The 14598-nt window shown below is 42.1% G+C and overlaps 1 protein-coding gene across 4 annotated transcripts in view; it reads right to left on the bottom strand.

Moving 5' to 3' along the window:
• LOC137940385 (pullulanase 1, chloroplastic) overlaps positions 1 to 14598 on the bottom strand; it is a 100158-nt gene that overhangs the window by 50801 nt on the left and 34759 nt on the right. For all 4 annotated transcript variants that reach the window (XR_011110317.1, XR_011110318.1, XM_068785417.1 and 1 more), the window contains exon 13: positions 5305 to 5445. Coding sequence is in view for 2 of the 4 variants with exons in the window: in XM_068785417.1 (XP_068641518.1) it covers positions 5305 to 5445 (141 nt within the window). In the remaining 2 variants the exon portion in view is untranslated. The remainder of the gene's footprint in view (positions 1 to 5304; positions 5446 to 14598) is intronic.

Here is a 14598-nt window from a genome sequence, read left to right as displayed (position 1 = left end):
CCACCATGTGCGCGATCAAGCCCCAATTTTCTCGAAGGGAGACGCCTGATAGAGAAACAAACTCCTTCCTAGAATGTAGCGAGCTCGAGATAAGGCCCAGTGCCTGTACTTGGTCTCATGTACCAATCAGCAAATGATGTTGTTGATCCTTTGGCTGAACAAGGAATCATCCTACAATCTCTTGTTGTTAGGAGAGTCTTCCTTCAGTTTGTATTTTGTTTCTTGATTAATGAATTAATCATTTCCCTTGCATTCTCTTGTTGTCAGGAGTTTGCTCCTTTTTGTTCTCTTAATAAATTCACATTTCATAAAAATAAAAAAAAATAAAAAGAATTAATCATTTCTTACAAAAAAAAAGTAGCGAGAAATGGTAAAGCTCCTAAAGGTTCTGATGTTGTCCTTAACATCTTCTTTCCTACTCCTCAATCTGAATTTTCTAGAGGACGAAGAGAAGGCAATGGAAGTAGGGGGTAGCAGCTATTGGTGGCAGAGGTAAAGGATGTGGTGATAGAAAATGTGTCCACTGTGGCAGGTCGAATCACATCTCAGATAAATGTTGGGATAAATTTGGGAAGTCTGCTTGGGCTAATCTGGTGTATCATAAAAGATGGAAAGAGGGTTAGTGGTGAGAAGCACCCAAAACATTTCAAAAGATTCTTCAGTAGTTGGGTCAGCTAGCAATCCACTACTTCAGCATCTCAAGCACCTCCTACTCCTATATCTAATACCACAATGACAAGTTCAAGTGTGTGTGCACTTTACGTATCCTCCCCCTCTTCTTGGGGGTCGACTCTGGCACCTCCAACCATATGTTAGGTAAATTGGTTACCTTAGTTGATAGCTTTACTACTTTTATTCATGATGAGGCAAATGTATGCCTTTCTAGCCTTTTGTTACTTCATTATTGTACATACCAAAATTTCTTGTCAACTTGTGTCTATCAGTAAACTTATTAAGTAACTCGATTGCTCAACCACATTCTCTCATTTTCATTATATGTTTCAAAACTTGCAGACAAGGAGGAAGATTAGTTTGGGAGAGCAATTGGATGTACTACCTTGACGTCAGTCCTGAGCAAAAGTTTGTTGCATGGAAAATTTGTGTCCTCTCCTTACTTGTGGCTTCTACACCTGGGACATCCGTAATAGTAAAGCTACACCAATTTATCCCTACCTTACCTCTAGATACTTCATTTGAGTGGGTTTGTCAAACAAAAGAATCAGTATTTGCTTGAAGTTGCTCATACTATATTGTTCCAAATGCATGTTTCAAAGTCGTTATGGGGAGATGTTATGCTCACATCTTGCTATTTGATTAACAGAATGCCATCCTTTGTGCTAAGTGGTTGTATCCCTATGCATGTCTTAAAACCTGGTTGTAAGCTATTTGATTTACGTCCTCGAGTTTTTGGATTCATCAGTTTTGTTCATTGTGTTGGTCCTCATATTTATAAATTGTCTCCTTAGGTTGTTCATTATGTTTTCATAGGGTATTATAAAAACTAGAAAGGTTATTGGTGTTCTGATACTCAATCTAGAAAAGTGTCTTTGCAGATGTGACAATACACCTTATTTTTCGTCTTTTCATGTCTCTCCTTCTGAAAGGGATCGATCTCTTGAGTCTTCTTTGCCTATTCCTATCATAGATGTCCCAACAAACAGCTCCACACCACAACAAACGAAGCCATTACAAGTGTATCAACATAGGCATGTGCGTATGCAGACATCACTAGTGGAAGACCAAGGACAGGTATCAACAGGTCCCACCTCTTCAGTCCCCCCACCATCAACCTCCCACCTACAACTCTAATTGTTAATGACCTCGATCTTCCTATTTACATCTAGGAAGGTAAATAATTTTGTACCCAACATCATATTTCTTGTTATGTGTCATTGATTCTTTTTTCCTCTAGAGGTAGATCATTTGCCTTCTCTTCGTTGAGTATTTTGATTCTTATTAAAGTGTAGGATGTTTTAACTTCTTTGGAGTGGAAAAAGGTAATGGATGAGGAAATGGGTGACTTTGTTGCTAGGAAAACGTGGATCTTGGTTGATCCACCCCCTAGGGCAGCTGTGGTAGGTTATAGATGGGTTTATACAGTTAAGTATACTTGTTGATGGCCAAGGAAATGGGGTATGCTCTATTGCTCAAGTGGTTATGGAAGCTCAACTCTTCCTCAAGGGCTTCGTGGAAGCCAATGGTTGCCTTCAAGCTTCGGCATCTTGAAGATAGATGGATCACTGACGGCAACTGTCGTCATCTCTCCCCCATCTGGAAGGCCATGTTTCATTTGTTCTCCACTTTCCGTACTGTCATTCGGTTCTTTGTTGGGGATGGCTCCAGTCTGTGTTTCTGGACAGATTGGTGGTCCGGCGATGGCTCTCTTGCCTCGTCTTATCCACCTCTACTTCAGCTCACCACCAATCGTGACTTATCTATCTCTGACACTTGGGGTAATGGCTCATGGAATCTTTGCCTTAGACGCGACCTTACTGATGAGGAAGCCATTTCTGTTTGTAGCTTGATTGATAGTCCTGGTAGTGTTATGGTCCATCCTTAGATGGCTGACCGAATGATTTAGCTCCCTGACGACAACGGGCGATTCTCGGTCTCCTCGGCTTACCGCCATCTTATGGGATGGACTCGGCCACCCGCCCCCCATCCGGTAGCTTTTGTTTGACGCCTCTCAGCCTCGCACAAGGTGAAGTTTTTTTCTCTAGAGTGCCTGCCGCAACAAGATCCTCACTATAGACAACCTTATTAGGCGCGGTAACACCACTCCCAATCCTCTCTACCCCTTCTGTGGGACGAGGCTGAAACTGTGAGTCACCTTCTACTCCACTATGGCTTCGCCTGGAAGGTCTGGAGTTACATGATTGACAGTATGGGTCTCAGCTTCTACATCCCACTTGACCTGAGCACACCATGTGTCGTTTCTCTTCTAGGACCCGCCTTCCCAGCCCGGGCAAGCTTCTGCTAGCTGGCTACATTGCTCTCTTCCCTTGGTGCCTTTGGAAGGAGAGGAACTCCAAACGGTTTGATTGTACTTTCCGCTCTGCTGTTGAGGTCTCCTACACCGCCATAGGGCTCATCTCTACATGGATCCGCACCCAAAAAGAATTCGCCTACCTCTCTTGTTCCTTAGTTAGCACCAACTAGAAGATTATTGCTCAGATGTCTATCCCCTCTGCCCCCCGCTGAGTTGCTATTTGGGAGACTCCTCCCACCGGACATTATAAGCTGAATTTTGACAGTAGCGCCTTTAGGAACCCGGGTTTGGCTGGCTTTGGCGGGGTGGTTTTTTATCCAGGCGACACTGTCATACTCACTTACTCTGGCCCTCTCGGAATTGCTGACTTGACCACTACTGAGCTCTCTGGTCTCCTTCATGGCTTGCGTATTTTTCAAGGCCGCTTCAATGGTCCCCTTATCATGGAGGGAGACTCCAAGGTCGTCATCGGATGGTGTTCCTCCTCATCCTTTCCCTCAGGGCATCATTGGCAGATGTTTCTTGATATTTTGGACATTGTATCCACCATTTCTTGTACTTGGTCCCATGTACTTAGATCAGCAAATTCGGTTGCTGATTTGTATGCTAAATTTCCCTCACTCCCCCCCCCCCCCCCACCCTTCCCCTCAATCTCTTGTTGTTAGGGGAGGTCTCCCTTGATATATCTTCCCTTTCTTTGAAATAAAATTATCATCATTTCACAAAAAAAAAAAAAAAAAAAAAAAAAGGTAGGAGATGAGGGACCACTCAATCATGGAACAAGTCCACACAACAGCCGACACCAAAAAACCACAATAAATTTGCCTAAAGAGATGAGATGGAGCCCACATAGTTTGGAATTAGAGTACAAGAACCTCAATCGGAAGACACTTATATGCAATCAAACCACCTTAAGCAAGAATTTAACTAAGGTCATTCAAAACAAGGAGCAAAGTTGCTGACATCAGCAACCAGATTATGATGCAGGTACAAAAGCTAGTGTGGAAGACTTGCATAGGCATAAATTTGGGGAAAAGGTCTAAAGAACCCTCTAGGGGCACATAAAACACATAAAATTGTTTAATCAACATCTCGAGCTATCAACCCTAGGGTTATAACACTAAAGAAAGAGGAAAGATTTAACCTTTGACTCCAATCATTAGAGAAACTCAAACAAAAACCTTCCTAGAGAACTCACAAACTTAGGAGTACAGGTGACTAGAACTCCTCTGCAACTAGATCTTATTGCTCTAACACCATGTAGAAGAGAAGAAGAGAGAGAGAGAGGGAGAGAGAGAGAGAGAGGGAGAGAAGAGAGATGAAGAGAAGGCACCGGAGACACAGATAAAGCTGTGCTCATTTGCAGCACTCATTGGAGGTCCGCAATCGACCCCCAATGCAATTAAATAGTCACTTAAGTGAAATCAAAGTAAAAAGACAGAAATACCCCTCTGGACTCTCTCTTAAGTCCCTGATTAAATGTCATAAAAGACTGAAAATTGAACCACATAACAACCATATGAAGCAAAACGCTTTCCTACTCTAGAAGGAAAATTTGAGGGAGGTAAAATGATCATAATACACTTTACATGCAATTCAACAATCATATTACCAGTAATATCATACTACCAATACATATGATTACAAACAAAACAAATAACAGAATACTCTATGTGTAACGTTCAATCTTAAATTGGAAGAGCCTATAATTCTTCAAGACATCAATTGGCTGATGTACTCATCAAAGCCTCTAAACACCAACTTCATGGGAGTCTCTCCAACAATCAGGATATCAGCTCTCTAACTTAAGGAGAGTCTCTAAAGTTAACTTTACATTAATCTCCAAATGTTAGAGACTTTGTGGTAAATGATAAGGATGTTATTTTACTTTTTATTTTTTGTAAATGTCAAGGATTTTATTTAAATACCTATAAGCTGTTCTGAAAGGCTATTGTTTTATTAGTTAAGGACAAAGTTGTCCTTTTGCTGTAAAAATAAAACCTATTCTTATAATAAAATAGAACAAGAGCACGGACATGCTGATTACTTTGTTTCATAAAATTCTTGGGTACAACAACTTAGAGCTCTGTAATTTCAATTCCTTTTGTCTAAACTTCAAGATCAAGGTTCTCAGAGAAAGACTCTTAGGCATAACAAGAAATACTTAATGAATCCAAGAGCAGCAAATTAAAAAAAATAAATCTACATAACAGAAGCCCTTCATGCTCAAAGGGGGGAAAAAAGATCCAAGGCACTTTGTTTGGCACTTTGATCACATAAAAAAATTACAAGCACATTGTATTGCAACATTTCACCTTATAATCAACAGCCCAACATCGGAGATCATCAAGAATCAACCGTTCTACCATAAAATGTTCACTAGCAGTATTGTTCACACAAGTGCTATTCTCAATGCATCCATCAGTACTCCTCCTTAGATAATATCCAGGAACAACCTACAAAGAGTAACCAGTCATCACATGTTAGGAATTAAACGCCCTAATTCCAAAATAACGAGAGCAATAAATGAACGCAGAAGAAAGAAAAAACAAGCATGAGAACAAACAAGATTTATACAAGTTTGCTTCAAGGTGAGACTATGTCCTGTCTTCCACCACTGCGGTAATCCACTATGAAGATGAAATAGTTTACAAGAGAGATCGCACATACTTATAGGTATTGTTTTTCTCTAACCTCTCTCGACCGCAACCGATGCTCCTCGGATGATTGATAAAACCCTAATAGCGGCGCCCCTCAATTATAAAGGTAAAATAAGGGCAAACAAGAGTAAAATTCTCAAACTACCCTTAATGAAAAAAAACTTAATATATCGTGGACCGGGCGGGACTCTGCTCCCACACCCCCAAGAGGGGGCAGGAATCCACGCACCGAGTCAGCGTAGGGAGTTGATTAGGCTCCACCACTTAACAATCTCTCACTTGGAGACTAATCCATCATCAATATTTCCCCTGCAACGACAACAACTTCTCAATCCTCAAAGAGAAGTCCAACTGAAATTGCACACAACTTTGGTTTCTCAATCATAACAATCTTTGTCAACATATCAACCGGATTCTGACTTCTTTGAATCTTCTTAAGTGCTAAGACTCCGTCCTCCGGAGCCAATCTGATGAAGTGATAACACACCTGTATGTACTTTGTTTTGGCATGATAAATAGGATTCTTTGCTTAATGAATAGCACTAATTGTTACAATACAACATATTCTTCCCATGCTTGAGACCTAATTCTTCCCAGAAAGACTGCAACCATACCATCTTTTTGCTGGATTTGGTCACGGCGACATATTCTGCCTTAGTAGTGGAAAGAGGAACTGTCTTCTGCAACTTAGAGACCCAACTAACTGTTGTACCACCCAAAGTGTACACATATCCAGTGGTACTCTTCCTACCATCAATGTCTCCAACAATGTCAGCATCTACATAACCCTGTAATCCCAAATCTGACTTTCTGAAACATAAGACTGAGTCTACAGTGCCTCTCAAATACCTGAGAATCCACTTCACTGCTTCCCAATGTTATTTATCCGGATTACTTATATATGAGCTCACAACTCCCACTGCATGAGCTTTGTCTGGCCTAGTGCACACCATAGCATACATGAGACAGCTAATAGCAGAAGCATATAGCACATTGGCCATGTGGGCTCGCTCCTGCTCTATAGAAGGTGACTACTCCTGAGATAGCCTAAAGTGAGTAGCTAAAGGAGTAGTCACTGGTTTTGCATCATTCATGTTGAACCTGCTCAACACCTTCTTCATATATTCTTCTTGTGACAGTTTCAAGACATTGATATCCCTAGTAATCCTCATCCCAAAGATTTGTTTTGCAGCACCCAAATCGTTCATTGCAAACTTCTTGGACAACTCCCTTTTCAACTTATCTATTTCTTGTTTGCAAACACCTACTATCAACATGTCATCAACATATAGCAGTAGTATGATGTAGAAGTCATCAAACTTCTTGACATAACAGGAATGATCCACCTGGCACCTTAAGAAACCATTACTACTCATAAAGGTGTCAAACTTTTTTACCTGTCTTGGAGCCCGTTTAAGACCATACAAACTCTTTTGAAGTTTGCACACCATTTTTCTCCTTTCCATGTGTTTTGAAACCCTTTGGATGCATCACGTAAATTTCTTCCTCCAAATCACCATGAAGAAATGTTGTCTTTACATCCAACTGCTCTAAGTGCAAGTCTTCATTTGCCACTAGTCCAAGCACTGTTTTAATAGTAGTCAATTTCACTACTAGAGAGAAAATTTCAGTGTAGTCAATGCCTTCTTTTTGTTGAAAGCCCTTTACCACCAGTCTTGCCTTGTACCACTTACTGCCATCATGTTCGTCTTTTATTCAATACACCCATTTGTTCTGCAAGGCCTTCTTCCCTTTTGGTAGCTCGGTCAACTGCCATGTCTGATTGGATAACAATGAATTAATTTCATCCTTCATGCCCAACTACCACTTGGTTGATTCATCAACTTGCACGGCTTCCTCATAACTCTCTGGTTCACCTTTTTTTTTTTTTAAATGATGCTGATTTTTATTAAGACAAAAGCTCAAAAGAACAATTTACAAAGGAAGGAAGCCTTCCCAAACAATGAGAGATTGCTAGGAAGTTCCAAATTTTGCCAATTTATCAGCCAAAGAGTTGGTTGATCTAGGAATGAGATTCTAATTACAATGAGTAGAAGATACAATGTCAGCAATACTATCAGTGATGGGCAAGTGGCGCCAAGGGGGGAAGCTGTCTTTGGAACACCAACTAATAACCGTCTTCGAGTCGCCTTCAATGATTAACTTGCCATGGAAACGATCCCTGAAGATTTGGAGGCCGAACAGCAGAGCACTAACTTCAGCAGTATTAGAATCGGTAATGCCCACCTATATTAGTCAACAAAATATAATTCAGTGAAGGGGAATACCTCCATGATGGTCTGCTAGTTATGGCAGATCTCCTGAGTTCAATCACAGGAATGTTTTGATTTACTTTTGGCGGTACATTTTTCGAGTCTTCCTGAGCAATATTCTCCATCTTAATAACTGGAAGATCACTCAACTAAATCACATCAGACTTCTTGGCTTTATCACTTGTGCTATCAAACTCTGTTCTCAACCTATCTTTATACAAGGCACCTTCATTGAAGATCACGTCCTTGCTCCTGATAACCTAACGACTTTGGTCATCCCAAAAGCGATAACCAAAGTCGGTACCACCATAGCCAATAAAGAAACATATTTTTGATTTAGCATCAAGTTTACTTCTAAGAGCAGAATCAATGTGAATATATTAAACACAACCAAAAACTTTCAAGAAAAAATGATTTACCGCTTTGCCGCTCCAAACCTCTTTTGCAATCCAATGGTGTTGAGGGACCTCTGTTGATCAGATAGACAGCGGTGCTAATAACCTCGGACCAGGATATCTTTGGCAATCCCGCATGTAATCTCATACTCCTAGCACGCTCATTCAAGGTTTTGTTCATCCTCTCAGCCACACCATTCTGTTAAGGTTTTCCAGGAATGGTCTTCTTCATCTTGATTCCATTATCAACACAGTACCTCTTGAAATCATCATCTATGTATTCTCCCCCATTACCTGATTGCAAGCACTTTTCCTTCAAATTTGTCTCATTCTCGAGGCAGTACCGCTTGAAATCATCATCTATGTATTCTCCCCCATTATTTGACTGCAGGCACTTCTCCTTCAAATTTGTCTCATTCTCGACCATTGCTCTCCATCTCTTGAAGGTATTGAAGACATCAAATTTCTTTTTCAGGAAATAAATTCATACCTTTCTGCTTGCATCATCAATAAATGTCAAATTGTAGTTAGAACCACCAAGGGTAGTAACAGTTGAAGACCCCACACATTCGTGTGAACCAACTCCAATTTTGCTGTCTTTGGTTCATTTTCAGCCTTAGAAAAGCTAACCCTTTTCTGTTTGCCAAAAATACAGCCTTCACACAAACTGTTGATTACAGTTTTCAACCCAGGTAGCTTCCCTTTGGACTGAAGCACATTCATTCCCTTCTCACTCATGTGACCGAGCCTATAACCACAAGCCAGAATCAGTAACAGCATCAGCAACAGCAACCGTGTCTCTACAATTGAAAGTGATGTGAAGAGTTCCAGTTTTAACTCCTCCTGCAACAACCATGGCTCCCTTTGTGACTTTCCCGGCAGCACCATTAAAAGTCACATTATGACCTTTATCATCAAGTTGCCCTACTGAGATCAGATTACGCATCAGTTTTGGTACATGTCTCACTTTGTGAATTTTCCACACTGACCAGTTTGACATCCTCAAACTGACATAACCAATACCGACAATATCCAAAGGTTCTCCATCAACAAGAAACACCTTCCCGTGATCTCCAGCAACATAATTCTCCATGATCTCTCAATGTGCGGTGGTGTGAAAAGAAGCTCCTAAATCTAACACCCAAGAATCAATAGGGCTATCAACCGACAAGAGTAAAGCATCTTATACCTCTTCAGTCACCGCATTTGCAGCATCACTTTCTTTTCATCCTTCTTCGGTGCTATGCAGTTCTTCTTTATGTAACCAGACTTGCCACAATTCTAGCTTTCCACATTCCTAGCTTTCCACATTCCTTCCGAATTTGGACTTACTTCTACCATTCCTTGACTTCCCTCTACCATTGCCCTTGTTGGAATTTCTCTCAAAGTTCCTGCCCCTAGTATCGACATTTAGGGTAGAATTAGATGTCGACAATTCTTCGGAGTACTTTCTACAAACTTCCTCCGCTAGAATGGTATCCCGAACATCATTAAAGATCAACTTCCTGTTGCCTACAGAGTTGCTGACTACAGCCCTCATAGGCTCCCAACAATTTAGGAGAGACGCCAAAAGAATTAAAGCATGAACCTCATCATCAAATTTAATTTGAACGGAGGTCAATTGATTGACAATCGTGCTAAAGTAATTCAAATGCGATGCAACTAATGTATTTTCTGTCATCTTTAAATTGAAGAGTTTTTTCATGAGATGCACCTTATATTTTGCGGAAGGCTTCTCATACATGTCGAACAGAATTTTCATCATCCCAGTTGTGATTTTCTCCGACGCCACGTTTGTTACAATATCTTAAAATGTATATTAGATAGAATTTATGTTCACAATTGTTGTATAATTTTGGTTATGTACATAGGGTAATTAGATTAGGTTTAAAGGGATGGGTGGCATTGTATTGGGCCCAAGGGCTGTTTTGTAATAGTAAAACCTAAGCTTAAATACATAATGAAAGGGGAAAAATGGTAACGAGAGGAATTCTTTTCGCCTTCTCATCTTCCTTGTCTTCGCTGAGAAACCAAAGAGCTCAACACTCTCGACTGGACTGTTCCGTCAGTCCTGCGAGGTGGTGGTGGTTTCGTCCACCGCTACAGAAGCTATGAGCTCCTGTTAGGCTGTGCTGTCAGACTTTGTCCGACGCATTTCGTCTCCGTGAAGACCAGAGCTCTGTCAGTCTTAGCTCATCGTCGGAAACCTATATTGGCATGGTATCAGAGCTAGGCACCACGTTCCGCATTTGAATCCCGACAGAAGCGGTAGGGAACAGGAACGATGGCTGTTAGAGCTGTGTGGTTCCATCCACCACTGATAGGTTTAGGTACTTGGCTTTCCGCACTTAACAGACCGATCTTTTGGTTTGTATTGGCTAGGCGTTTGACATGGTATCAGAGGTAGATCCGTCCGAAGAGTGACCAAGCCATCTCCGTCCGAAGATTTTCCACCCGAAGAATCTCTGTCCAACGAGCTGCTGTCTGACGACTCTGATTTCGGCAGCGCTCTCGGGGTGGTTGGAAAACTCCATCTGAGCTCAGAGCAGTCGTCGGAAATAGCTGTCCGAGCTCCAAGGGGTGGTTCTCGTTGGGAAGGTTCGTTTTTTTTTTTTTCCGACCTCGACGAGCTGCTGTCCGACGACTCTGATTTCGGCAGCGCTCTCGGCCGTGGTCGGAAAACTCCGTTTGGCTCAGAGGAGTCGTCGAAAATAGCTGTCCGAGCTCCGAGGGGTGGTTCTGTTGCCAAGGGGAGGTTCTCGTCGGGAAGGTTCATTTTTTTTTTCCGACCTTGATACTATTCACATAAGCTTACGAAGGACATTATTTGCATAAGGTAGTTTCTATAATTTTCAGAAACTTTGGGGGTAGATTTGGAATTTCTGATATCGTGGGGGCAAATCTGGCATTTCTGAAAGCGTGGGGGCCGATCTGGAAAATTTGAAAACGTGGGGGCAGATGTGGAATTTTGAAATTGCGGGGGTAGATCGGGAATTTTGTTGACAACTGTAGGGGTAAATCTGGAACTTTCAGTGGGGTGGTATTTTTGACAATCTCAGCAAAATTTCGATCTTATCATGTCAACAGACAAGTTAGATTTTTCTCCTATTCGATTCACGGGTAAGAACTACAGTGTTTGGGAATTTCAGTTCCGGTTATTTGTTCTGGGCAAAGGTTTATGGGTCATATTGATGGAGTGATCCGACACCTTGTGATGCTGAAGCATTGTCAAAATGGACCACCATGGATGCTCGAGTTATGACCTGGATACTTGGATCCATTGAGCCTCATCTAGTCCTTAATCTGAGGCCCTACAAAACTGCAGCGGAAATGTGGAATTACCTCCACAAGGTTTATCGTCAAAACAGCACGGCCCGTCGGTTTCAAGTCAAATATGAAATGGCAAATTTCACGCAAGGCAGTTGTTCCATTGAAGAATATTTCTCGGGCTTCCAAACTTTGTGGGCTGACTACACTAATATTGTTTATGAGAATGTCCCGGTTGCTGCTCTCTCTGTCGTGCAAACCGTACATGAAACCAGTAAAAGGGATCAATTCTTGATGAAGCTCCGTCCAGAATTTGAGATTGCTCGATCACATCTGATGAATCATCATCCAGTGCAGTCACTGGATGCCTGTTGAGTGAACTTCTTAGGGAGGAGCAGCGCATTGCTACTGAGGCTTGCATGGAACATCGAGAACAGCTGATATCTCGGCTCCTATGGCTTATGTAGCACAAGGAAAAGACAAGGGTCAGGACACAAGTTTTGTTCAGTGCTTCTATTGCAAGGCATATGGTGACTTTGCTCGGGAATGCCCCAAGAGGTCCTGGTACTACTATAAGAAGTCGGGTCATCTCATCGCAGAGTCCCCTACACGCCCTGAAAGGAGGAAGAATACAGCTTATCATCCCTCCATTGGTACTTCTAGTTCTGCAGCATTGCCGACTGCCGTCCCAGTCACTACCATTCCGGAACCACCAGCACCTGCAAGTTCAACCACTCTCACTCCTGAAATGGTACAACAGATGATTATATTTGTTTTTTCTACTTTTGGTATCTCAGGTAAGCAGAAAATCTCTACTCAGCCATGGTATTTTGATTCTGGTGCCTCTAACCACATGAGCAACAATGTTGTATCTCTTTCGAATGTCAGAAAGTATGATGGCAACATGCACATCAACACTGATGGCAGCACTCTGCCTATCAGTGTAGTTGGTGATCTCTCTCCTTCCTTAGGTGATGTCATTGTGTCTCCTGACCTATCGACAAACCTTCTGTCTGTTGGTCAATTGGTTGATAAAAATTGTAATATTCAGTTTTCTCGCTCTAGCTGTGTTGTACAGGATCAATTGTCGGGGAAGGTGATCGCGAAGGGGCCTAAAGTGGGCAGGCTTTTTCCACTTAAAGTCTTTTTATCCACTGTTATTCCACGTTTACCTGAACTTTCTTTTGCATGTAATGTTGTTGGGTCTGGCACTAAGATGTAGCATAGACGTCTAGGCCACCCAAAATCGGTTGTCCTTCGTACATTGTTTAAATCGGGCTTATAAGGCAATCAAGACTACACTTCTCTTGATACTTATTTTGGATGTTCATCATGCAAACTTGGCAAAAGTAAAGTTCTAGCATTTTCGCATCATGCCTTGCATGCCTCTCACTGCTTTGACATTATTCATAGTGATGTCTGGGGAATTGCTCCTGTTGTCTCGCATGCAAAAAATAAGTACTTTGTCACCTTTATTGATGATTTTAGTCGATTTACCTGGGTCTACTTCTAACGGGCTAAGTCTGAAATTTTTGTCATTTTTAAAAGGTTTCTTGCACTCATTGAAACATAGTTCTCTGCTCACATTAAAGTATTACGCTCTGACTCTGGAGGCGAGTACATGTTGGCTAAATTTCAGGAGTTTCTTCAAAGCAAATGCATTATCTCTGAGCGTTCTTGTCCCTCGACACCACAACAAAATGGCGTTGCTGAGCGGAAAAATCGTCACCTTCTTGATATGGTCCGCACCCTTCTCATTGAATCATCTGTTCCTCCTCGGTTTTGGTGTGAAACTCTCTCTACCTCCGTTCATTTAATCAACCGTTTGCCCTTGCCTATCTTGCATCATGTCTCTCCATTTGTTAAATTATTTGGTTATTCTCCGTCCTACACAGATCTTTGGGCGTTCGGTTGTGTTTGTTTTGTGCATCTACCTGATCATGAACGACATAAACTTACAACCCAATCAGTTATGTGTGCATTTCTTGGGTATGCCGTTTCTCAAAAGGGCTATGTTTGTTATGATCCTCAAGCGCGTCGAGTCCGTGTTTCTCGGAATGTGGTCTTCTTTGAAAATCAATATTTCTTTCCCTCTCAAGTTACTCTGTCGTCTGCCTCTCTGTCTAGTCTGTCGAGCTTTGATGAGCCACACCACACTGCATCGCTGCCCCCTCCCCATCCTGACCTGGCGCTTGTTCCTGATCCTCCCTCTGCTCCTGCTCCCATCACTCTTCGCAGATCCACGCGTCGTCCTTACCCTCCTGCCAGGTATGGTTTTCCCTCCCCTGTATCTCTGGTAGCTACTTTGTCTTCTATTTCCATCCCTTCTGGCTATAAATAGGCTATGGCACATGAGTAGTGGCAAAAGGCAATGCAAACAAAACTACAAGCGCTAGAGGAGAATCACACTTGGGACATTGTGGCTTGCCCTCCTACTATTCAGCCTCTTGGGAGTAAGTGGTAATTCTCTGTCAAGCTGCGTTCAGATGGATCGTTGGATCCCTACAAAGCCCGCCTTGTGGCCCTGGGGAACAGGTAGGAATATGGGATTGATTATGATTATGAGGAAACATTTGCGTCAGTTGCCAAGATGACCACAGTCCGTACTATCTTAGCCATTGCAGCATATCAATCCTGGCCACTGCATCAAATGGATGTGAAGAATGACTTTCCCCACGGTGACCTACAGGAAGATATCTACATGAAGCTTCCCTCGGGTATGACTACCTCCTCTCCTGATCATGTCTGCAAGCTACCTCGTCCTTTGTATGGGCTTAAGCAAGCCCCCCGGGCTTGGTTTGAGAAGTTTCGCGGCACACTTATTCTCTACAAGTTTACACAGAGTCAATATGATTTATCTCTCTTCTATTATAAGTCTGCCGCGAGCATGGTCATTCTCTTGGTTTATGTGGATGACATCATCATTACTGGCACTAAATCTGGACTGATTACCAAGCTTTAGAAAGTGTTGCATGCCACTTTTCATATGAAGGATCTTGGACAACTCACGTACT

This window comes from Aristolochia californica, unplaced genomic scaffold, assembly GCF_029961685.1.
Source record: "Aristolochia californica isolate CCGP_79_NKW_82.1479 unplaced genomic scaffold, dmAriCali1.0.hap1 SCAF_9, whole genome shotgun sequence".
In the NCBI taxonomy this organism is placed as follows: domain Eukaryota; kingdom Viridiplantae; phylum Streptophyta; class Magnoliopsida; order Piperales; family Aristolochiaceae; genus Aristolochia; species Aristolochia californica.
This window is presented reverse-complemented; position numbering and strand designations above follow the sequence as displayed.